At 43.0% G+C, this 26,961-nt stretch overlaps 1 protein-coding gene across 3 annotated transcripts in view; it reads left to right on the forward strand.

Moving 5' to 3' along the window:
* Window positions 1-26,961, forward strand: part of nedd4l (NEDD4 like E3 ubiquitin protein ligase) — a 76,849-nt gene that overhangs the window by 20,872 nt on the left and 29,016 nt on the right. For 2 of the 3 annotated variants that reach the window (XM_080743319.1, XM_080743321.1), the window contains exons 6-13: window positions 17,320-17,355; window positions 18,372-18,422; window positions 20,154-20,215; window positions 22,391-22,493; window positions 23,283-23,437; window positions 23,965-24,103; window positions 24,658-24,846; window positions 25,145-25,222. In XM_080743319.1, the coding sequence (XP_080599445.1) occupies window positions 17,320-17,355; window positions 18,372-18,422; window positions 20,154-20,215; window positions 22,391-22,493; window positions 23,283-23,437; window positions 23,965-24,103; window positions 24,658-24,846; window positions 25,145-25,222 (813 nt within the window). The remainder of the gene's footprint in view (window positions 1-17,319; window positions 17,356-18,371; window positions 18,423-20,153; window positions 20,216-22,390; window positions 22,494-23,282; window positions 23,438-23,964; window positions 24,104-24,657; window positions 24,847-25,144; window positions 25,223-26,961) is intronic. The other variant, XM_080743320.1, reaches the window with a different exon arrangement.

Raw genomic sequence — 26,961 nt, forward strand, 5'->3', positions numbered from 1 at the left:
CTTGAGTACTGTAGGTACTTGTACTTAATTAGAGTATTTCCAATACTTTTACTTATACTCCACTACATCTCGAATCCAAATATTGTACTTTTACTCCACTACTTTTATTTAAAAAAATGTTGTTACTTTGTAGATTTGGATTATTATTACAAAACATACATTAACCACTTCCACCCTATACATTTCGGCCATTTGAAAATGGCAGATCTACAAGCTCACAAGCTTTTACTCAAGTACATTTTGTGTTTCTACATTACTACAGTACTGATACTTTAACCTAAGTTTGAGTACTTTTTCCATCACTGACCAGAGGGAGGCGGGGCCAATAAAGGCAAAAAAAAAAAAAAAAAGAGTTCTGGAATGTGTCACCTAAAAATCATAATGCAAATGTGCGTTGCACCGAGGGCTTCTATATCAGAATGACACTGTCTTCTTGGATTTGTGTTCTATCTTTCATGCTGGCTGTAGTTTCAAATATAACTCGAGTGAGTTTATTACATGTAGCGGGGAATAAGAGCGAACGTTCAGTATGTGCCAGACAGCTGGACCAGGCATTGTCATTTGCGTACTTGTGTGGAGTATGTTTCAGGTTTTAAGTCACATTATGCATACTGTGCACTGCAGCATCTTGGTGTGCATGGCACACTGAATACCACAGTACTAATACATTAGCACCTTAAGGTCAGGGGAATAATGTTCATCTGATGATAGGATAATGTCTATGTCTATGTTGGGTTCTGGAGAGCTTTTTAGGTCAGAGACTGCATAGAATAAAACAATGTCCTATATGGCCTCACATTTATGGCATGATTGGCATCCTAATTTCATTTATTTGGAAGTGTTTTCTTGTGTGCCCTCTGACACGTTCCCTGATTTGATCCCTTAGGGCTCGTCTGGCAATGATGTTTTTCAGTCAGGGCTCAGATGTTGGAAGTGGAAGGTTGCACTGTGGTTCTATCAGACATTTTCACCATCATGGAAAGTAGAGCTCTCTTTTTGTGTAATTCATCCCCACTGCCTTCAAAGTATTTGACAAATTTGTTGTAATTCTAGTTTATTATAGGACTTCTCATACCGTATATGGCAAAGAGCACTGCTTTCCTTGTGGTGTTAATTTAGGCTGCCATTACACCTAGTTGCCATGACAATGAGATAAGACAACAGAATGTGTGTATATATATATATATATATATATATATATATATATATATATATATATATATATATATATATATATACATATATATATATATATATATACGCACGCACGCACACACACGCACGTATGTGTTTTTTTTACATAGCATCTAGGGAAATTCTTGGCCAAATACTGAATACCGAATTGCTGAATATGATGAACAAAATAATATTACGTGATAATTATTCGCCGTTAAACTCCAAATGTCCGAAGGCCAAAAAAGCGCTTTGCTTAACAATATTTGGCCAATTGTATTCGGTTTGCCGAATATTACCCTAATAGCATCTTGAAGATATTATTCTACAGAGGAAGTAGAAACTCTCCCTGGAGATGATTATAGGATAATGGATAAGAGCTTGTGGTGTAATTATGTTTGTTCTTATACCTAATCTGTAACGTCTGGGACTAGATGTTCGGGTTGATGTTTGATCCGAGTAGACAGTGGAATCGGTCCGACAGAGACTTGGTGTTCTTGGCCGAATAAAGACACATTCTGTTGGAGTTTCAATAATACTGCTACTGAGGCTGGAACAACAGAGACGGTTGAGAGATTCAAGCTGGGAATGTGTGTTAAAAGTTTTCCTCTTTTACCTTTTCGGGAACTTACGGTATATGAAAGGTTATTTGCAATCAACTCACATTTTTGTTGAACTGTAATTTATACTGTTCCGACGTCGCATAAGGTGAAAGTAAAGTGTTGTTTAGAGACCTGCTGGCTTTTAGCCCAGTACTTAGCTTTAGTTTACCTCTTGGCATCTTCTCACTGTTGCAGACGGTAGAAGCAGAGCACAGACTCCCTCAGGCCTGGTTCTGTCCTTATAAAGCAGACAACACTTGATGAGTGTTAAAACGGCTGTGCACTGGTGGTGCCATTGTTTTCCTATGGACAAAGTGGTGACGCCTAACCTAGTGGTGGTGGTGACACTTCTTTTGGCTTAACTGCCTGCTTTGCCCATATTTGTGTTGCGCTCAAAGTACAAACTTTTTTACCTTTGGCCCCATGTGCCATTGTTATTTGTGAGCATGTCCGATGGGACAGAAGGGCAGACTCGTACTGCACGTCTGCCCTTGTTTGTGTTTACCTGCTCGCTATGGTGATGATGGCGATGACTATGAAAACATAACAGCGATCATCCATGCTTTAGTTTTTGTCCGTAGAAAATACTTGTTTTGACCAAGAAGATCTGGGAGAAGATTGCAAGATACATACATTTTTCTGAATTTCATAACATTGGTCTGGACAGGTCAGCAACCTTGAAGTAATGTTTCTTATTTTCTTGATAGTCAGTGTGCCATATCAACATTAAGTTTAATTATGACATACATTATGACATACATTGGACATAACATGTCCACCAGATTTAGATTTTCCATATACATAAAAATGTTTTTCTTCTGAAATATTTTCTTTCACATCAGGACATTGCAATAATCCACCTATCTCTCAGACTCCTTCTCCAGTTACAGTTCAGAGATATAAAGAGAGAATGAATGTAGACTTATGTGCAGGAAGTAATTTTCATATAGATGTGAGGGGACTTGTTTTAAATATTTTATTTTAAAAGAAAAAACCTCTCACACTTATGCCACTGTGCCAGCGATCACCCTCCCATGTGCCAATGTTGGCACCAGTGCCTAGGGTTGCCTACCCCGGTCTGGACGGAAAGGCGGATTTCCGGATGACGTACTTTCCAGATGCATCATGTAGTAAGGGGATATCTTCAGGAATAGTTTCAAATCCTGGAATAAATTCCTTACCAAAAACCTTCTTCACCAATGTTTCTCACAAAGACTGAAATTCTGTTTCCCTAGGAGAATCATTGACAGCTGCTGAAAGTTGGGGTCCCATTAAATTAACTATACAGGATAAAACACACCAAAATAAATATGCTTTAAGTAGCATGTGAGGGGAAAAACTAGGGGTTTTTCATAATTCTGAATCCATTGCAAGCATTTGTTTTGTACGAAAAACATTCCTTGGCCAAAAAACGGCCTGACAAAACTATGGTTTAGTGATGAGTCATCACTTTTCACAGTTTTATGGGAGCCGCCTTTATCCCAAGAAATGCTTGCAATGGATTCAGAATCATGAAAAACCCCTAGTTTGACCCCTCACATGCTACTTAAAGCATATTTATTTTTGTGTTTTTTCCTGTATAGTCAAGTTAATGGGACCCCAACTTTCAGCAGCTGTAACCGATTCTCCTAGGGAAACTGGATTTCAGTCTTTGTGAGATGTGTTACTAAAGACCTTTAGAAACACATTGGTGAAGAAAGTTTTTGGTAAGGAATTTATTCCAGGACTTTTTAAGATATCCCCTTACTAATGGTAATTGACGTCTTTGCAACCGTCCCGAGTGCGGGAGACCGCAGTCTGGGGTTTAAACCGGAAACGCTGTTGGACGTACAGTATACTGTATATACGTCACCGGCACTCAAGTGTTGGATCTGATCTAACGTATATATATACACGTCACCGGCGGTGAATGTGTTAAATGTGGGGAAAAGTGAGAAAATCAGTTTGGTTTGGTCAGTATGATCAAAGCCCAGGAGAAAAAAATGCATGTAGAGAACGGCCACATACAGTAACTGTGTAAATGTTCCACCGATTGGTTCTTCTTATGTCACTGTATCATGCTTTGCTACTGTGGGTTCTTGCTGACACAATTTGTAACGCTAAGTCTACACTATATATTGTAGCCCAGCCTTGCTGCGTCTGCTACTGGCCATGCTTTTAAATGTAAGTCCTTTTTAACTGTGTACCATTGAACCAGCGCTCTCTCCTCTCGTTGTGTGTGTGTGTATTGACCTGAACCAAGGTTGAGCGCAAGACAATCAGAAACCTGCCAATTAACCCTGGCACTGCTCCGTGAGTCACTCCCACCATTTCCACTCAGAGTCAGAGAATAGCCCAAATCCTACACACTGGTTGTCACCCTGACAACCAACCAGTTACAAATACAATCATGGCTGTCCTCTGGGCTATGGGACCATGACTATAGATCCATAGCCTGTGGCAAAATGATGAATAAACTGCTTAAATTTAGGGAATACCGGTCCGTTTGCCCAGCCGGCCGTTCACCCTGAAAAGTCTGAGAATTTTCGCCCAGAGCGCGCACAATTTTCTCCCAGAGGTGCATTCCCGACGCCCGCAAACCATAACTAATAATGTATTTCATAACGTGTGTGTGTGTTCTGGATTACCATTCATCAAAGTGGTGAATTACACTGTTTCTCTTTCACACATTTCACAGAATTGTCATTTGTGGGTTTATAACCATTTAGCAAGTAATCAAATGCAAACACGCACGCATGCACATAATTATTATTAGTCTCTGTCTCACTCACGCTCACACAGGGAACGGCTGGTTCAGTGGGAAAAACGTTCTAGTTCGGTGGGTGAACCGTTCAGTTCGGTGGGCGAAAAGTCTGGCGATCGGACATCGCCTAAACGCTGGGTGAATGGGGAAAAAGGGACTGGTTAACAATAATTATTGCGACCGTCAGGGAGCAGTTTACTATGAAAACCTCCACCGTCCGTCCGTCCGTCCGTCCGTCCGTCCGTCACGCGTCACACGTCACACCTTTGCCCTGCTCATATCTCCGCATCAGTATGACATCACACCACATGTGTACACAAACCTTTGTGTACGTTGCTGTGGCAACAGTCTGTTGTTGCTGGTCTGTTAGTGTACGTTAGCAACCACCTTAGCAACCATGGTTTTACCCTAGCAACCAACTGTTTACCCTAGCAACCAACTGTTTACCATAGCAACCAGATACGCAGAGCAGGGATCTCCATATATGGGCATAAACAGGTGACATCACACTGATGTCAGATACTCAGAGCAGGGATTTCTCCATAATATATGGGCATAAAAGGGATTCTGTTAGGGATCTCCATATATGGGCATAAAAGGGATTCTGTTAGGGATCTCCATGTATGGGCATACAAGGGATTCTGTTAGGGATCTCCATATATGGGCATAAAAGGGATTCTGTTAGGGATCTCCATATATGGGCATAAAAGGGATTCTGTTAGGGATCTCCATATATGGGCATAAAAGGGATTCTGTTAGGGATCTCCATATATGGGCATAAAAGGGATTCTGTTAGCTGTTAGTGATCTCCATATATGGGCATAAAAGGGATGCTGTTAGGGATCTCCATATATGGGCATAAAAGGGATTCTGTTAGGGATCTCCATATATGGGCATGAAAGGGATTCTGTTAGGGATCTCCATATATGGGCATAAAAGGGATTGTATCCCAGATGATACCCTGTTAGGAGATCCACACTAACAGAATCCATATATGGTCCTACCGACAGCTGCTATAAGCCAACCCTGGCGATAAGGTCTGAGTCGAAGAAATGCTTCTTTCCTGGCAAGAATTGCCCCTTTATACTGTAGGGCTCGTTTGTGTATTGTATGACATCACGCCACATCATCGGCTGAGGACTGTGTGATGTCATCCTATCTCCATATATGGAGACATAAGTTGCTCATGCCCAAATATGGGCTGGTGAGGTCAGACTTAGTGTGATGCGTAGGTTATCTCCATATATGGAGATTCAACTTCAATGAGTAACCATGGCAAACTGTCAACTGCCCGTATGTCTTGATAATTGGTAAAACAAACTTTTGGCCTATTTGTGGAGATAAGCGACCAACGGTCGCTTATCTCCCGATTAGGGAGTCTTACTGGTAATATTTAGTTGCGACCGTCAGGGAGCAGTTTACTATGAAAACCTCCACCGGCCGTCCGTCCGTCCGTCCGTCCGTCCGTCACACGTCACACCTTTGCCCTGCTCATATCTCCGCATCAGTATGACATCACGCCACATGTGTACACAAACCTTTGTGTACGTTGCTGTGGCAACAGTCTGTTGTTGCTGGTTTGTTAGTGTACGTTAGCAACCACCTTAGCAACCATGGTTTTACCCTAGCAACCAACTGTTTACCCTAGCAACCAACTGTTTACCATAGCAACCATGTTTTTTTACCCTAGCAACCAACTGTTTACCATAGCAACCAGATACGCAGAGCAGGGATCTCCATATATGGGCATAAACAGGTGACATCACACTGATGTCAGATACTCAGAGCAGGGATTTCTCCATAATATATGGCCATAAAAGGGATTCTGTTAGGGATCTCCATATATGGGCATAAAAGGGATTCTGTTAGGGATCTCCATATATGGGCATACAAGGGATTCTGTTAGGGATCTCCATATATGGGCATAAAAGGGATTCTGTTAGGGATCTCCATATATGGGCATAAAAGGGATTCTGTTAGGGATCTCCATATATGGGCATAAAAGGGATTCTGTTAGGGATCTCCATATATGGGCATAAAAGGGATTCTATTAGGGATATCCATATATGGGCATAAAAGGGATTCTGTTAGGGATCTCCATATATGGGCATAAAAGGGATTCTGTTAGCTGTTAGTGATCTCCATATATGGGCATAAAAGGGATGCTGTTAGGGATCTCCATATATGGGCATAAAAGGGATTCTGTTAGGGATCTCCATATATGGGCATGAAAGGGATTCTGTTAGGGATCTCCATATATGGGCATAAAAGGGATTGTATGCCAGATGATGCCCTGTTAGGAGATCCACACTAACAGAATCCATATATGGTCCTACCGACAGCTGCTATAAGCCAACCCTGGCGAAAAGGTCTGAGTCGAAGAAATGCTTCTTTCCTGGCAAGAATTGCCCCTTTATACTGTAGGGCTCGTTTGTGTATTGTATGACATCACGCCACATCATCGGCTGAGGACTGTGTGATGTCATCATATCTCCATATATGGAGACATAAGTTGCTCATGCCCAAATATGGGCTGGTGAGGTCAGACTTGGTGTGATGCGTAGGTTATCTCCATATATGGAGATTCAACTTCAATGAGTAACCATGGCAAACTGTCAACTGCCCGTATGTCTTGATAATTGGTAAAACAAACTTTTGGCCTATTTGTGGAGATAAGCGACCAACGGTCGCTTATCTCCCGATTAGGGAGTCTTACTGGTTACATTATAACTATAAACATCATACTTTTGTCTGGAACTATGTGTCTGTGGCCTTGGTCTGTTTCTCTGCTTCCTGATGCTCATCTCTATGTTGGTCTGTTTTCCACTATTCAGACCATTCTTTATAGCCCTCCCTTTTCCCCCCTTTCATTCTGTCATGCACCATAAGATGTTGAATTGTACTTAGTACTGCTTGATTTTGGCACAGATAGGCGGACACACTGAGGCTTGGACCATAGGTCCAAGAAGCCATGAAGGCCAGAACAAGGAAACCACTATGGGGACTTTATGCCTGTCAAAGGCCACTTTATCTGAGGAGCTTTGTCCGCTCTCTCTGTGCACAGGCAGAGAGTTCACCCTTCAACCATAGCCTCCAGGAAAACAAGAGTATTACATGCAACCATGTAACCTATAACCTACATTTATTCATTAGCCCCTTGAATTCTGAAAGGCTGTAGAAAGGCTTTGCCATAAGGCTGAATTAAATCAGCTCTCATGTATTCAATTGTTGGCTGAGTAAACGTAATCTGAGCTGAGGTTCTCAAATATTTTTCATACATTTTCATGGCGAAGAACAAAGGCAACACCTGTGTTGTGGGATACAGTAGTACAGTACTGTGTTATATTGAAACAAAATAAGTGACCACAGAGCCTGCCAATTATTTCCTCCCGACATACATTTCCCCACATACATTTCTTTATCCTATTGACTCACCTACCAATGAGGAGCCCCTACCGGTATGACCTGCAGCAGGGGTGTCAAACTCACATTTTGGGGCCAAATGCGGCCCCCAACATGATTTTCAGAAAAGTAAAAACACACTTTACCCTTTATGACTCCTTGGAACATTGCCCAATTGTATTTTCAGAGATGTTTTTCCAGTTTTTAACAGTTTGTTTAACAAAGTTGAGAATAGAAATAAATAAAATAAATATTTGCTCTCACATATCTCATATTGAAATTTTCTCAATAGTGTGTTGTTCCTTATCATAAATTGTCTCACGATATCAGCAGCAACATAAGTTGCTGCTGGTATTTGAGCCCAGGGGGAGAATTTCTCTATGTATTTCAGCTCATGTCTCTTATGCTTGAAGAGAGGAGAAAGGGATTGCTCTCTGCTGAGGGACTGGGGTGTTTGTCTTATCAAAGGTGCAATCTCAGGGGGTGACACCACTGGAATTCTCACTCTCAGATTAATCACAGAATGTTGTATTTTTATCGGGAACCATGTTCCTCTTCATACAGTAGGTGTTTGGTAAGGAGTTCAGAAAGTAAAATATCTTCTCCTGTGTAGTCAGTGTACTAATTTCCAATCCAGCCAGACTGCTGTTCTAACATTGGCTCTATCCCAGCTGTACTCGGTCAGACCCTGGTTTCATTCCTTCTCACTTCCCTCACTTTGTTGCTGTGTCCTAGGTGCGCTCTCTTTCTTCTTCTGTCCCTTGCTCCCCCTCATCATCCCCCAGGGCCCCAGTTGAGCTTCCTGATGGATCAGGAGCAGCTGAGAGGGTGCTGTTAGCTTGGCCTTGATTGGCCACAGTTAAAAAGAGACACAGTTGGGGAATGGGGGTCATGGAGGTCATCATTTAAAACATTTTTTCTAATCTCTATAGCACAAGGATTGTAGGATTGTATACTATATAAGGACTCGTACTACTATAATCTTTCATTTGTGGAGGAGGTGAACATTTGGGACAAGGATATGAGGGGTTTAACACGGGAGGAGGAAGTGTTATTTTAGTGTCCGTTTGTAATAGGTAGTGCCTAATTGGAGTCCTGGACAAAGAAACAACGGTCCAAAAACAGTTAATGTTGTGGGCATGGGAAGACTTAGCAGGTAAGATGTGTCTGGGGGGCATTTAGCACTGTGTGTGTGTGTGTGCAGGGGAACCATTTGTGGTCACATGACTGACAAGCAGCCCGCTGTCACCTCGGAAACCAGGAGCGCCGGCCGCTCTTATACAGTCATGCCTGGAATGCGGGTCGTCACTCGGCCCAGTCTATTTCTGCTGTCTGTCGCTATTGCCTGCTAGTGCTAAGAGTTTGGCATAGGGGCTCCCCCACCTCCCCTCCCCCCCCTCTCTTTGGTTTCACTCCTCCTCTTGAGTGTGTAGCGTTGAGTTGTCAGCTCACTGGCAGTGCCTCTTTTGTTTTTGTGGCGTGGGTCTGCCGTACTTTCCTCTGTACAGTTTACTGTGGGAGGGAAAGTTGTGGAAGAGACTGGAAGAGGGGGGGAAAAAGAGAAAGAGGGGGAGAGAGTGGAGCAAAAGAAGAAAGTGGATCAGCCAGCCAGCCAAAGAAGAGAAGAAGTGGGCGACACTTGAAGACAGAGACGGGAGCCAAAGGAGAGAGCCAGACATCCAGCCGGTTACAGAAGAGCGAGTGCTGTAGAGCGCGAGGTGAAAATGTCTCACCGTCTGCGTCTGTACTTCGGTTCAGGCCGCAGTAACACAGCCCCGGAGCTTCAGGTCCTGGAAGGAGACTCCTCAGAGCAGCAGGGAGACAGCGATGTGGCCATGACGTTCCGCATGCAGCCACCTCCGGTGTTGAGGAGGCCATCTCTGGAGCCAGCCGTGCAACACTATTCAAGACCTCCCAGCTCTTTGGCTCTGGGCTCTGAGCATTCGCTCAAACGCAGCTCCTCTATGTTCATACCCCAGCTCACCCCTTCGGCTGAACCGCGGCCCACCAAGAGCTCTTCTATGCAGATCTCCCTCCAGCGCTCCAATGGACCTGGCACTGCTCAATTAAATGGATATGCAGACGATGTCCCGCCACCCTCTTACACTCCTCCAGGACCTGCTCCTGCCTACACAGAACCAGGGGTCGGCACCAACTTTCCACTATCGCCACCACCTCCATACTGCAGCCCAGAACCTCAACCTGCAGCAATCTCACAAAGTCATTCTGCAGAGCCTGGAATGCCTAAACGCAGGGTATTCAACATCGGTCCCAATGGCCATGCTGTATGTAACAGCCAGCCTGGCATCAGTATCGGTGGAATTTGTATCCATAGGAACTCTCCCGACAGTTCTGACATCCAGCAGTTCAGAATCCTCCCTTACAGTGGTACAGGAGTTCCAGGTGGATGGTATGTCCAGCGGCCCAACGTGGACCGAGGCTCAGATGTCAATGGTGGCGCACAGAGACTGGTTTTCCAAGTCCAGCAAAATGAAAGTCAGGATCAGAGCCAGGGGAAGCAACCAGCTGCATCCTTCCCAGGAGAGTACACTGATCTGGCCTTTGGCAGCTCCAAGAGTGGTCGCACGGTGTGTTACCCCAGGATTCGATTGGAGAGAACCTCGTCCCCCCAGAGCTGGTCTCTGGGCAATCAAAACCAGAGATTAGACTCCAATAGCCCAACTACTGAATATAACCAAACGGAAATGGAGACGCAGAGAATGGAAGGAGAAGAAAGTTCAAAAGGTTGCACTTTCAAAATCAAAGGAAAGGCACCCAGAAGACAACCTCATTTCAAGATCTGTTTTACTCGAAGTGGGAGTAGTGATCAGGATACAAGCTTTAGCAATGACTCGACCAGGAATAAACAGAATAATCCACAGGTAATGAATCACAATGATCACAAAAACTACATTAGCTCAAAAATACTTTGTGAAAAGTCGTTGGATTAATATAAAGAAAATGTACAGTGATAACTCATTAAACTTATAAGACAAAACTAATACAACTTAAACAATGTTAGTTGAATAGAAAGTGGCTTTTGGCAGAAGAGACAACAGAAGGATGTAACACATAAGAGACATTTTACCATGTTACATGAGTTAAGTTTTGAATATTTTACTTTGTTTAATCCAGCCCATTTGAAGGGAAAGAAGAGGGTGGTGACATTCTGGGAAGTGAGACACCCAGAGAGTAGCCGAGTTAAACCACACTCACATGCACATGCGCGTGCACTCTCCTTTCACTTCACAACCGCAGGATTTAAAGGATCTGCTTAATCACATCCAAGGAAAGGAGCAGACTCAAAGAAAAAAAGAAAGCTTAAATATTTCTTGCAGTTTTTGTCACTGAAGTATGTCTCTTAAATTTTGGTAATACATTTACTGCAGCCACTGTTCTTTGAGAGTTGTCTGTTTCTATTTTTAGCTCTGCTTCAAGTGTGGTAGTTGATTTTGAGCGCAGACACTAGGCAGGCAGCATGTTTTTCTACCTTCTGGCTCTAGGATGGTAGAGATCTTTATCCTTGCAGCTGCTCTGCAGGCGATTAAGATGTCATTACAGACCGAATGATGATGGAGAAGGTTAACAAGCTATCAATATCAACATTTCCTAAAAGCCTGGAGTCTTTTTGATGAAGGCTAGCTGTCCATTAGCTGCTTCTGTGTGACTCAAGTGTTCTTGTCTTTTAATGTGTCACGGTAACCATTTATTGCTCACCATTGTCTTTTCGGTTTACCATTTATTATGTGGCGAAATTGACTTTTTTGTCACTCTTAAAGTTATACCATGTAATTTTTTTTATAAAACAAATCTTAAAATTGTCCTAACTCTTAAATCGCTAAAGTTTTAGAACACCCACTCCGTTATTTTCAGCTTCTGAAGCCTTCTCTTTATATGTTTTCTATGATCCTGACCGGGGTCCGGTTTTCGCGCAAAAATTACGTCATCATACACTACCGGCCAATCACAGCGAGGGTTATACACTGCCGGCCAATCACAGCGCATCTTGAAGTGGGGTCGCTAGCTATCACAATAGGGCGGCCATATTTGTAGGCGCCTGTGTGTCTCTATCTATACTCGGGTGAAACACTCCGTTTCTCCGGAATGCCTGAACGCACAGGAACCAGGGACCCCTCTAAAGATAGATCTCGGCGAGGTGGAGGCAGACGCGGGGGTGACGCGGGGGTGTGAGGCCCGGTCCGCGGCGAAAAACGGCCGAAAGACGCGGACGCTACTGACCACTAGTTGAGCAACTTACACAGTATAGCTTTAATGGGCCATAGTTCAACCGAAGGACTTAGCTGGGGGTATGAATGTAGAGAACCTATGTAAGTTCAGATGTAGTTAACATTACATTGGTGTCATCACTAGCTATGTGAGGTTGTACACAAGCAGAACCCGATTGTGTCCATGTTGCTTCTTTTACCGGCCTCTCAAAGCAAAGGGGTTTAAGGAAGAGTGAGTGAGTGGGGTTATTGTTCCTTCTTGCCACTAGGATTAGGTGCACTGGTGCAGGTGATTTTAGTTTTTGTTGCGGGGCGGCATAGCTCAGGGCAGGGTAGAGAAACCGTCATTAGAGCACAAAGGGTTCCCGAAGGGTTCCCAGTTTGCATCTGGGCTCCCCTGAGTTAATGTGGAAGAGTCCTCCTTGAGCAAGACTCTGAACCCCTAGTTGCTCCCTGTGAGCAGGTTGGTGCCTTTCATGGTTTCCTCCGCCATCGGTGTATGAATGTGTGTGTGAATGGGTGAATGTAATGCACAATCTCTGTAAAGTGCCTTGGATAAAAGTGCTATATAAATGCATCATTTACCATTTATACAATGATGGCACTACACCCAATACTATAACCAGCTAATTAATTGTCTATAATTCTTGTAGAAATAGAGTGGGTGTGTGAAACATTAGTTGGTTTACCGTATTTACCACTTCATGAATATTGTGTTTTTGGTTATACAGTAGCAGGATTGTGTATCTGTGGAAAGTTGCAAAGACAGCAGTATTGTAATATGACAGGGCTTTTATGACTTGAATGTGATTTGTGGTAACTCGGTGACATTTCTGTCCTCTAGCTGTTAGGTCAACCACTAGCATTTTGCGAACTTGGAGCAAGCTCCAATCCTGCACCTCACTGAAATACCCTACCAATTATCGTATTTCTAGGAAACAAGATGTTATGAGATATTGTACTTAAGTGTAAAGTTCAGGAAATGCAGTTGCATACTTCAATTCAGTACCCTGAAGCTGTTGGCCATTTATAATAGATAATTAATCATAATAATAATTAACTTTTGCATGTAGCCTACGAGTGTGCTGCTACAGTACATTTCCTTAACCACTGCGTCTTCCCCTGTGGTCCATGACTCCTCAACGGGTGTGTGAGGTGTTTTATTCAAATATTCTTTAGCCTCATAGCAGCAATTCTGGCAGCATTTAAACCATGTACGAATGTAATATTTTAAATACAATTGTGTTGTGATATTCTGTGCCAGGCTATTTCTAAAGCAAGAGGGAAATCCTCATACGCACCATAATGACAGGACTTCCCCCACTGGTGGTCTGTTGTAAAGCCTCTGTTGCATGTGAGACTACACTGTGTGTGTGTGTGTGTGTGTGTGTGTGTGTGTGTGTGTGTGTGTGTGTGTGTGTGTGTGTGTGTGTGTGTGTGTGTGTGTGTGTGTGTGTGTGTGTGTGTGTGTGTGTGTGTGTGTGTGTGTGTGCTGGGTAATTTGGCTGCAGAAAGCTATGCTGTGGTGCCATGCCCTCTCCAAAGCCCCGATGAATCCCCTGATTTATACTTAGTTGCGTGCCAGTGTAGTGCTCACAACACATTGCAGCGAGATGCATTGTGAGCTTGTTGATCGTCTATTTTTGATGAACGACACGATTTGCAACCAAGTATAACACATCAGGCTTTAGGCCACCAGTTGCACAAAGAGGTCTTGCAAGCCACACGTTGGGCTATATTTACCTGGCTAAACTTACCGTCGCAGTCCTCTTGCAGCTTGCATGTGAGATGGATTGGGAGAGGAACGAAGTGCTGAAGGGCCTTCTTTGCTACTGTAGCTATTGACAAGTTGAATACGATCATGATCGTAATTGTAACACTATAGGTGAGGAAACCTTGTCCTTTCATGAGCAGTTGAGCCACAATGGAACTGTTTCAGTTTCAGAGACGCATCTTTAGAAATCAGCCTTGAATCACATTTCAACACACCTAGGAATGTGGTTCAAATGTAATTTATTTTTCTTTTCTTTTTGCTGTTTAGCTGTGCATACTGTATGTACGCAGGTCTAACACTTATTCTTCTCTAGCCTGCATCTTCCTGCAGGTATACGTATCCTCTCCTGACAATCGCTTCCTTCCCTTAGTACTACTGTTTCTCTCTTTCAGTGTTTCTTTTCGTTGCAGTTGGGCAGAAACCTGGTATCTCTGAGTCCTTTCACATTTTTGTTTCCTGAATGAATAATCTATTTTATACAAGTAGTGATAATAGCTGATATGCTATTGCTTTTTCTGAAAATCTCTGAAAGATTTAGAAATGTGTTGCCTATGAAAATTGTTGCCTATGCCCGAAATAGAGATGCTAGGGATGCCAGGTTGAAATTGGTTAAGTCTGTCTTTGGGTGCTTTTCTGAGCCTTTTTTTGCAGTGGAGAGAGACGAGAGAGGGGGAGCAAATGATATGTCCATCCGTTTATCTAACCAGGGACTCGCTGTCAGGCGTTCGAGCTCATATGGTACTTGACTTAACCACTAGGGTATCGGGTTGCCCCCAGTGAGAATTATTAACAAGAGCTTGTGACTTAATACGTATTACATTGACTTCATTGGAACACAAGTTATTTTGTCCATCTCCTAAAAAGTAATAGTTTTGGACATACAGGTTTTCCACCTGACAGCAACGTCTTGCTTTGCCTCCGTCTCCAGTGAAACCTGGCCCTCTGAGGCAGCTGCGGGCTCAGCTGTGACCCAGTGATGACTCTGCAAATATCTCCCCTTACGTTCACACAGCCATGAGTTTCAAGGCTTGTTATGGTTGAAGACAAGAACCGTTGGCTGCCGCGGTCCATAGCACAGCATACAGCACTGTTTCCCAAACACTGGGTCGGGACTCATTTGTGGGCCGCGGACACATTTTTATGGGTCACGAGTAAATGTCAAAACATAAAATAAAATAAATTAAAAAACGAATCCCCCAAAGAAATTCAAATTCTTTCATGACTAATAATTACAAAAAAGATTTTGAAAAATAATTCCATGAATACATTTTAAAAAATACAAAACTCTTGACAAATTCCATAAATTAGAAAACAAATGTTTAAGAAACTAGTGAAAATAGCCAATCTATAAGCTCACAACGTGCGCAAAGCGACGCTCTGTGAGCTTGTCGTTTTCACTAGTTTGGGTCCTGGGCAAACGTCTAATTTCTCTTTTGGGTCAAGGGCTAAAATGTTGGGGAACCACTGGCATACAGAGCACAGAATCATTAGCTCACAACGTGCGTTGCGTTGTGAGCTTGTAGATCGCCTATTTTGTGCGTAGACACTGTATGTTTAGGGAATAAACAATACAAGTGTAAAGTCTTGCGGGACCCCGATCAACAAAGTATATTGGGTTTAAGGGGTAGTTCACCCCTATATTGACATGCTCCTGATCCAATATTCCAATGTTTACATCATTGAAGTAAATAGGAGCACTAGGCAAAACTAGGCAAAACTATATAAAATCATTTATAAACTCCAAAACAACTCGCTCAGTGTTATCCAGGGAGGGTGGATAACCAGGGTGTTATCCTGGGAGGATAGCTTTATATAAGTTATTGTTTTAAACATAGTATTGCTCTTGTTAAGATCCCATTTACTTAAATTAATTACATATTGGAGTATTAGATCAGGAGTGTGACAAAAAACTAAAAATATCTCCATGAATTTAAGGCTTCACAGGTTGAGTAATTGTTGTTGGGTACCCCTTTAAGTAGTTAATGAGATTTCCAGATCATGATGATGGCCGTCTGTTGTTTTGTTTTGACCTGTTAAAGAGAGAGTAGGCTAATTGAAGTGGAATACAGTACAGTAGTAGTACATTTGACTATTTTGAATTAGGCAAGAGTGAATTATAATGAATTGAATCAAGTGAATTAGATATTACATATTAAGAGTCAACAACAAGACATACAGTATATTGCAATTCACTGCAAAATGTGTAAATGTTTGAGGCTACCACTTTCATTTTGCATTTACTAAATGGTTTTGTATTTACACTCATGTTTAATGTTTCTTTTGGGCTTTTCCAATTGGAGCAGTTCAAGGTGTGTGTCCGTATGTTCTTTTAAGTGTGTGTGTGTGTGTGTGTGTGTGTGTGTGTGTGTGTGTGTGTGTGTGTGTGTGTGTGTGTGTGTGTGTGTGTGTGTGTGTGTGTGTGTGTGTGTGTGTGTGTGTGTGTGTGTGTGTGTGTGTGTGTGTGTGTGTGTGTGTGTGTGTGTGTGTGTGTGTGTGTGTGTGTGTGTGTGTGTGTGCGTGCGTGCGTGCGTGCGTGCGTGCGTGCGTGCGTGCGTGCGTGCGTGCGTGCGTGCGTGCGTGCGTGCGTGCGTGCGTGCGTGCGTGCGTGCGTGTGTGTGTGTGTGTGTGTATTATGTTACAAATCTGTGTGTCTATTCTTTTACATGTGTGACTCATTTGTAACCTATCACCACTGAATTGTAGTTGTGTAAGCTGTTTATTGTAAAGAGCCGTCATCTATCCACCCACTCACTGCACACTGTGCACAGCTTCTATTCATGTACTAAAAACTGACCTACTGCCTACTGGTGTGGTATTTGCACACCTTATCCAGGGGTAAAATAGGCCTGCGTGGTCAATTGAAACCACCTACATTAGGATGTCGACCAACATTACAGTATTAATTGTAAGACAAATCTGAATCAACATAATGTTGGTTCCCAGATGTTTATTGATATAAAACAATCTTGTCTCTCCAAAATGTATTATTAAATAAAATGCAGATCAGAGAGAGTCAAGTAATCCCCTAATGCACACTACAACCCACTGAGTCAACAGGGCTGTACACTCATAGGCGATTTGTCGATGAATTGTTCCGTTTGGTCTCTGTTGACCAATAATTTGGTAGCTGATTAATCGGTTATTTTGTATTTGCCATCACTGAATACTAGATTATAAGCAGTTTTATAGGTAAACTACCAGATTTAAAGAGGTGCTTTTACATCACTGCATGTGCGAAACTTTACGGACTTGTCAATTAAATCAACTAATCTGTTAGTCATCAAAGTTGTTAGATCATTAGTCACCTGAGAATTGGTTTAGTGGGAGGACAGGCGACTACAACCAGACACTACTGATACTCCATGCCTGTTGTCTAAATCAGTTGTATCCCACACACAGGCGGTCTCCAAGAATGGGATTTTCCTCCTCGGACAGGTAAACACTGATTTCACCATGGGCTGCTGCTGTGTGGCTCAGTCGCCTGTTGCCAATCTAAGCTTTGCCTCTCATTCTGCATTAATGGAGGCAGAAACACAAACACAACTACAGGCTCCTCTGATTTGTCACACAAGCCCCCCTTCCCAGCGCTCCACTTCTGCCTCGTCCCTCCTCTCACTCCGTCTGACCCCCCTGGCTCTAATCCGACGGCGGTTGATGTTGTGTTTCTTTGCTGGGTTCACAGGTTCTTCTCCTATGAAATGTCTCTAAAAGGCCTGTCCATAAACAAACCCTAGGCTGCAGCTACTACTGCTTGGACACTTGTGTAAATCTGCTTTGCCTGTGTTGGAAGGGAGTTTAGTAGAATTGTCCCCTTACTGAGACACTTTATCACTCCTATCATAGAATAGACCACAGCTGTATGGTAACCCATTGCATTTAGGACTGTAGTAGTCACAGACCTGCCGTATGGTAACGTGACATAAACTGCTTTGCAATATTCACATTTTTTCAGATCAACACAGGTGTTCAAGAACAAGGCTAGAGGTTATTTCTGGATGGGACTCTCCCTTAAGTGAAAATCTGCCCTCTCATCCTATGGTGTCTGTCTGTCTGTCTGTCTGTCTGTCTGTCTGTCTGTCTGTCTGTCTGACTGACGTCTGTCTGTCTGTCTCGCTCAAAGGTGTTTCTCTCTCTCTTCATCAGACATAACTTTATCTCTCTCTATATATTCAGTATATATATATATATTATATATTTTTCTCTCTCCCTTTCATTTCTTGCCCTCTCCCCTCTCTATCCCTCCGCCTCTTGCTCTCCAAAGCTGGACCTTCTGGTGGGCTTGGTAAATCCCCTCATCGTTGTGGTTTTCCCTTCCCTCTCCCTCTCCAAGCCCTGCTGGAAATGGACTCCTTGCTTTTGGTATTCTTCAGCCAGGCTGAAAAACAATCGCTTCTAAATTGAAGGTATTAAACACAATCTGCTTATCTTTTCTTTTTGTTTTGTTTTTCTAGACCAGAGATGATTTTCTGGGACAAGTCGATGTACCTCTCAGTCATTTGCCGGTGAGTCTGTTTTTGCGAAGAGGATTTCTGCTATTTATGTCTGCTACTTACGATGACTTCCATTGTTGTCATTAGGTTTTTCTGTGCTCAGCTGTTCCTTATCTTCAGTTCTGCACGGTTAACTTTTGTGAAGGTCAAGCTGTGTGTGTGTGCACGCGTGTGTGCGTGCCCGCCAACTGCGCACACTTCTTGAGTGTGTGAAAGTCCTGGTCACACAAGCAACCTGCTGTTGCAATCAAGCTGCAGAACAGCATGGAAAGAAGGCAGTCTGGAATGTAAACAGAGGTGCCCAGCCTGAGGGCGGGCTACCCTCTGAGCAAATGGAAAATGCCATGCTGACTAAATTGACACACACTCAGATGCACGCAGTGGACTGTTGTCTGATATCAAGCTTTTAAAAACAATAACAAGTCTATCAGCGCTACTTGAGAGGCCATTAGCCAATAGCCAATTTAGGATACACAATTATTTTGACAGCATTTGTGAAACTCAGACAAATAAACATATTTCTTTTAATCTTGTGAAGTATTATGTAAATGCCATATTGGCATTTTCTTTTAAACAGAAGGCAGCAGGCAAAGTGAGTTCCAACAACCTCTTCAATGAATACACGATGTAGGTCAGGCTGATTCATAGTCATCATTCCTTTACTCACCACCTCTGTGCTTGCTTCTGTTAGGCATTATTCCATTAACCTTCCATGAAGCCTGTCAGCTACAATAATTTGTAGGAGGCCCTGTGAGTCACTGTGTTCTCAAGTCCTGGACATTTTCCTGCCTTCAGTTCATCCCTGAGTCACCCAGTGCGATGTAGCTTTGGACCACATCGTGAGATAATGCTGAAGTCGAGGAATCGTCAGTTTAGTTTGAACCCACTAAAGCCCTGATTTAGCTATACGTGTTGTCGCTCACAACACGTCAAATTATAACACTTGAGCATAGATCTGCAATTTTTTCCTTGCCTATAATGACATGCCTAAAAAAACAGGGATGCCAGGTTGAAAGTGGTTAAACGTATGTCTGTTGATGTAATATAATAGAATGTCATGTATTTGTTTCCTCATTAATTACATGTTAAAGCTGTACTGTGGAAGCTGCTCAACTAGTGGTCAGTAGCGGTATTGCTTTTTTCGGCCGTTTTTCGTCGCGGACCCCCACCGCCTCCGCCTCGCCGATACGAATCCATAGAGCCGTCTCCCGTCATTTTTAGACCAGGATTGAGGGAGTAGCATGCAAGATTCCTTCACCAATGTAAACACAGTTGCTAAGGGAAGCTATTTTCTGAAGAGACAGCAAGACTCGCTGTGATTGGCCGGTGGTGTATGATCGGCGCTGTGATTGGCCGGTAGTGTAACATGTGGGAGATGACATCATTTTGCTGGGAAATACAGCCCCTGTCAAGGGTATGTAGAAAACATATAAAGAAAAGGCTTTTGGGGCTGAAATTAACGGAGTGGGTGTTCTAAAACTTTAGCGATTTAATAGTTAGGACATTTTTAAGATTTGTTTTATTAAAGAAAGTTACATAGTATAACTTTAAGTGTCCATATTTTCTGCTGTTCAATCAGTACCGCAGTACTAGAGAAACTCAACATTGCATAATGACTCCTCTGGAGATGAGATGTGTACTACCTATTATAGCCTTGATATTTTGATACTCTCTGTGTCTAACATGTTAGTTGTTTGTACATACTGTTGATATTAAATACGTCTTGTTGTTGTTGATTTGCAGACAGAGGACCCTGCCATGGAGAGGCCTTACACATTTAAAGACTTTCTTTTGCGGCCCAGAAGGTTTGTTTCTATGGGATGTGACAGGCTGACTGGCCACTTAATGTGGGTAATGATGACTACCAGTATGTAGCCTGTGGTGTTAAATTAGTTGCAACTTGAAATCATGCTCCCGAAAAAGCTTTTGTGGGGGAACTTCATTGGCGAGGCACAAGTTAACTGCCTGTGATTAGCCTGTACAAACTGTGTGTTGCTCACCGCAATAGTCTGTAATGAACGCTGTAGACTTTCAATATGCAAATTCAATTATAAATAACAAATCAAAATAGGACAAAACTTTGGCTTGTCTGAATCTCATGACAGATATGACATTTTGGCAGATAGTTGGTGTCCTACACACACACACACACACACACACACACGCACACACGCACACACACACACACACACACACACACACACCAGATAGTTTGTGTCCTACCTGCTTAGATGCCAGTAGATGTGGTTGGAATGGTGGGGCAAATGCAGATCAAAGTTTTATATTCGACTTAAGCCTCAACATCTGCTTGAGTCAATTCTTTCCCCCTGTGATTCACCATTATTTGATAACCTGCACGCAGACCAGCTGTTTTCCCCAGTGTGCTGTTTTGCATTGTGTTTTTGAAACCTCTACACCTGTTGCGAGGCATCTCTGTGTGAACTCCAAACTGTATCCAATCAAACAGAACCAAGGCACACATACATACAGACAAAGCCAGATGTAGGAGCGGTTAGCAACTCTCAAAAATGCTTTGGTGATTTTGCTATCAAAAGGTGATGAACTACTCTTTTTGTGCACTGCTAAAGGCTAATGAAATCAACTCGCTTCACCATTTTCTTCTTCTAACTTTAAAGTAGCTAATTTTACCCCCCTTTTCTTCCCAATTTAGTCGTTATGCCAATTAGTCCCCCCAGGAATCCGCAATTCCGTGATCACGGAATTTATCCCGGAACTCGCGACCACCCGCGGATTTCTCGGCCATTCGCGGACTTTTATGATGGCCGCGGAATAACAGTCGCGAGTGGCAGCAGAGCGGCGGGAGTAGTTATTACTACTATTATAAAACGATGTGTACATGGTCTGGCCAGTGGCCACCTCATACAGAGCCTGGGGGAATAGCTTAGCTTCCCTCCTGCTACTGCTGCTAGCTGGATGGTCCGGTCCCACATTCGTTCCTGACAGAAACTGTGTCCTGAACTATAGTTCCTCTATGCCTCTATGGTCCTGGCAATAGCAATGCTAATGCAGAAGAGAATAAATAAATATTACACATACTAGGTAGTAGGTAGGCTATCCTCTAAAATGTGGTTACTTTGGGCATGGATGACAATATAGTCTTTGCAACAGAAAGTAATTATTAAAAACAATAGCAATTTAAAAAATAATAGATTTTTATTCTCAAAAATGATTATTCGAACCACTAATTACAATTAATTGTTGCTATTTCATGAAGGGTCTTACTTGATTGTTAGAATCTTTATATTTTTTAGCTTGATAACTGGTAATTTTAGGTTGTTTTTTAATGTCCACGGAATCAAGAAATGTTCTCTGCAGAATTCCGCAGAATCAGGATTGTTCTCCGCGGAATCAAGATTTTTTCTCCGGATTCCTGGGGGGACTAGCCAATTAATTCCTCCCCACATACATTTCTACATTTCTGTTGTATCCTACTGACTCACCTGCCAGACAGTGAGGTACCCCCACTGGGAGAATGTAGGCCTACTCCTCCAATCCTACTCTCCCCACCTAACACACAGAGATGAACTAATCTGTTGTAGTTTCATATATGAAATCATGTCCGTTTTTGTCCTGTTTTGATCGTAGCACTGGGTATGTTGCGTTGCAGACAGAAAGTCATGCTCCTTACGGGCTCTGACGTGCGGCAACCCAAATGAGCAGCATCCACAGATATAATGTACGGGATAAGCTGTGATCATTGCTTTGTCTGCATTTCTTTCTAAATATGATTTGAGCCCCCACAGCAAGATTGTGGTAAAACAGGTGTAACAGGATAGAGTGAGAAAGGAGCAGTTGGTTACATGGGAGCAGTTTACACAGTGAGAAGGAGAAGTTACACACACATTTAAATGGGGTTTTCCAACACCCTGATGGCCCGGAGCATGAATGTGAATTCAGAGCATGAATTCAGTATATTTTTTTATTTCTTCTCTTAGTTTCTCTTTCTCTTTTTCCTCCAGTCACAAGTCCAGGGTGAAGGGCTACCTGCGACTGAAGATGGCGTATCTACCCAAGCAAGGAGGACCGGAAGAGGAGGCTGGTGAGATGAGGGAGGAGACGGAGGTGAGTTCTCTGCACCTGTTTAGAGCAGAAGCTCTGGTCTCACTTCAGCCTGTAGCTCTCCTTCACCGTCTTGTTCACAATATAACAAGACAGGGTCTAAGACCTGCATGTGCTCCATTTGGATCTCGGAATTAGCCTAAAGGAGAATTCCGTTCTAAATCGCTTTCTTACATTTTTTAAATGTTATTTTGTCTCCAAAAAGGTGGTCCAGGTGTTGTTTTTTCTCGTAATACGAGATTTAGAACGTGACTGAATCGTTTTATGGCAGATTCTCAACAATAACCCGACCCTGGATTAACATATGCATATTAGCAGATAATTACTGAAAAATAAAACGTAATGATTGCTCCAGACCGAGGGCAGGACATTTTATTTTTTAAAGAATTCAAGCAGTATCCTTTAGCCAAAAACTTGGAGACAATGTCTTCTGCAGGTTAGGGCCTGGAAAGTCAACTTACAGTACTCCCCCTTATTTGGAGAAATAGGAGATTTGTTGCCCCTCTCTCTCTCTCTCTCTCTCTCTCTCTCTCTCTCTCTCTCTCTCTCTCTCTCTCTCTCTCCTTTTATTTATTTGTTTATTTTTTCCTTTTTTTACAATACTCTTTTGAACTGCAAATTAATTTCCTTTTATTTATTTATCCCCCCCCCCCCCCCCTTTTTATTTTTTTTACAATACTCTTTTGAACTGCAAATGAAACACAAGTACATCTGCGCTACTAGTTCCGTCTCTTTCCACTGCTTCTGTTGCATTTCCCTTTCCAACTCTTCTCTCGACCCTCCATTGACCAGGGTTGGGAAGACACTCCGGATTCTGCCGTCCAGCGCCCTCCACAGTTGCTGCCCCCGCTACCCGCAGGCTGGGAAGAGAAGGTGGACAACTTGGGCCGCACCTACTACGTGAACCACAACAACCGTAGCACCCAGTGGAAACGGCCCTCCAACATGTATGCCTGATTTGAACTTCAACCAGATCTGATATTCTTTAATATATCTTTCTTAGAGCGAACATTTGTAACTCAAATATTTGCTTCTGGGGGGGTCCCTGATACATAATATTTTGAGACGGGGGTCAGCGGCCAAATACATATAATTCTAGGGGTCCTTGACATGAAAAAGATCCAGAACCACTGACATAGAAACATGTGTTTTACAGACACCTCAGAAGACTTTAGAAGATTTTATAGAATCGGGACAAAAATATTAAAGACTCCCACAAATGTTCGTGATTTTTCAAAAATAGCAGATCTACAAGCTTACAGCGGCCATGCTGTGAGCTTGTATATCTATTTTTTTAAAGTTAAAGCATAAAATAATGGTCAAAGTAATAATGCGTTCCAGGTCTAAATTTAAAGCATCTAATAAATGCATAGGTTTTGTCCGGACGATCTGCAAGCTTGCGACACATTGCATCACGACACGTTGTGAGTTTAAGTCAGGCTTGAGTAGGTGTGTGTATGTCTTTGCTTTTCAGGGACGTGATTTCGGAGACGGAGAGCGACAGCCAACAGCGTCAGAACAACCTGGACGCGCACCGCGTGTTCCGCGCCCGCCGTCACATCAGTGAAGACCTGGAGGGAGAACACCTGGAGGCCATCAGAGACATGGAGAATGTGAGCTATGCACCGTCCATCACTTATTCAAGTCCACTTTAATGACATTAGTCAGATGCAAAATAATGGTAATCATTACCTAAGGACGGTCCACGTACCCACCCTGGACCCCGGGTTGGGTTCACTGAACCCCAACACTGAGAGAGAGAGACATTTTTGTCTGCAGTCGTTTCTCAACTTGAAAATACTTCTGTTGTATCAATGAGTAAACAATCTACAAACTTACGCTGTTGGCAGCAAGAGCTAGCAGCCAGTAGCTAAGTCAACCCACTGGTTAGGGCCGTAACCGTGACAACAGAGTACATCATATAGCCTTGTGGACCATAACCGTGACAGGCTTGTGGCCGTGCATGGCGCAGTGAAGTGATGGCGCAATAAAACGTGTTGGAGTATAAAACGTGAGATATATATTGTCTTTAAATTGCTGATGTGTGTGTTCTTTCATGAGTGCATTGATGTACGTAGTACATAATGTGTGTTATTCACATCTGCAAAAAACGGGCGTAGTGGCTCATAAATTGAACATTTGCCCTTGCGATCTCCTTTCTTTGTAGTCGTGGGAACTAATCACAGAAGAGGACGCCAACGACCGCCTGGCCCAGTCCCTGCCAGGCCCCTCGGCTTCCATGACACCCCAGCCCCCACAGACGCCAGTACCGCAGGAGTTCTCCCAGGATTTGAACCTGCGGCTGTCACTGACCCCTGATACCAATGGAGAGGTGCCAGGGCCGAGCTCTGCTCTGGTGAGACGATACTACTCGGTTACACCAATGGCAAACATTTGATTGAATCTTAACTAGTGGTTGTCAATGTGGGTGAACCCTGGGGACTCCCAGGGGTATTTGGGAGGTTTCCAGGGGGTCCATAGCTAGATTATTGATACCAGAAACAAAATGTCCTTGAAATTAAAAGGTTGAGAACCACTAGTAGATTTCTTGGCAGATCCCAGATTGTGCTGGTGTGGGGACTGGTCTATTATGTCTGTAATAATAAGGTGATTCTGTCTCTCATCAGTATGTTTTCTCCTCTCTGATCTAACAGAGCCAGCTGTCCAACAGACTTCGCTCCTCCAGTATGACGGATGGCGTTAGCGATCAGGCCCAGGCTCCTCCCCCATTGGTATGCATTTCTCTCCCCTCTGTTCTTCATCTTCCAATTCTCTCCAAACTCTCCCAACCTATTTTTCTCTTCCATGGTTTCCTTTGGTTGATCTGTGGCTTGTCGTGAACGTGAATATCGTCATTGTATTTTGATGCCTCTGCTGCATTCACTGAATGTCTTGAAACGACATGTTGCGTTTATCTTGCTCCTCTATCGCCCACACTTCTCTTTACCGTGGACGTAGACACTAGACGGTGTCCAAATCATCATCCATGATCGTCTTCTCTTTCCATATTGCACCATCACCTCCTACTCTTCTCACAAGTAACTTGACCTTCCTACCATTCCCTTTTTCTTTTCTTTCTTCTTCACCTCCTTTCCCGCAACTCCTCTGTGTTGGTTGTGATTCGTTCTCTGCCAGTTCTGCAGCATCAGATAAACCCCTGGTGTTAGCTGGGCCGTGTGCCAGCAGAACACTGGGTTGGGGATACAATAGAATATCAAGCACACTCAGACTGACAAGTCCTGTAGAGGCTGGAGTTTGACGACAACAACCGTGGTGTCGCTATTTTGGCCAAGTCATTATAGGTGAACATTTAGAAAGAAAATAAAAAATCGAATTGTTAAAAAATAGCACAACTACAAGCTGACAAGATGTTGCGTCAAATTGAATCAAAATAGTTTGAAAAAAATAGCAGATCTACAAGCTCACAATGCATTTTGATGCAACACATTGTGAGGTTGTAGATCTATTTTAGAAAATGTGTGAATGGGAATTAGTGTTAATTGTACGATGAAGAGAGAAAATAATAATGGATTAAAAAGATCACAACGTGTGGCATGGCCATGCGTATTGAGCTTGTAGACCTGCAGTTTTTACTATTTTTGAATCTCTTTATTTTTAATTTTTACATTTTACATGATACGCCAAAAATGGGGACAACAAGTTGAATTTAAGTGCAAAAAGTCTCCAGATGCAACCAAACTCGCCCTGAGTCATAGCATGGTTGTGCACATCAGCTGAATATTCAGGAACTGTCACAGGGATCTGATTTGATGAGCGTGCCTCCCACGTAGTCGAGTCATCGTAAACAGCGTGGCATTGTCTGCATGCCAAGACTCCAAGGGAAAAGTACAGGTGCTGATGTCAGCCTTTTCCCCCAATGACTATCCTTGAGAGAGTTGACAGTAGGCACTTTCATAGCCATCAGCGAGAAAATATATCATACACATGTTTTGGTGCCCTACATTATGACTGATCACATTTTCCGGAGGAGGTAGTGAGTAGTTCAGTGTGTGGGATTACAGTTGTTATATCAGCATTGGAAGGCTACCAAAACAGAAGTATACACACACACATCCATGATCGATCTTTGACTGTAATGGCCTTTCAATTTAACCCCACTCAATCTCTTTTGCACAAGAGGGGGAAAGAGGGAGCTGGAAACAAAGACAAGTGAGACAGATATTATTAGTCATGAACCACTGGGTGTGTATGATGGCTGTGTCAGAGCTTTGGCCATAAGTAACACTAGTTTGTTAATGACAAATAAGGCATTGCTACCCCATCAGTCTCTCAAGACAGATGTGTTGGCTCCTACAACTTTCAAATGCTTCCGCCTAACAGTCTTCGGAAGCTCTGAAAATTAGCAGAAAATAAAGCAGATAGATGTCCCAGGGGAATGGTTTCCCCTGAAGAAGACATTGACAGGTCGAAACGTTGGGGTTCCCTGTAAATAAATCCTGTGCATTGTGGC

Source organism: Nannobrachium achirus (genome assembly GCF_963921795.1).
Source record: "Nannobrachium achirus genome assembly, chromosome: 15".
Classification (NCBI taxonomy): domain Eukaryota; kingdom Metazoa; phylum Chordata; class Actinopteri; order Myctophiformes; family Myctophidae; genus Nannobrachium; species Nannobrachium achirus.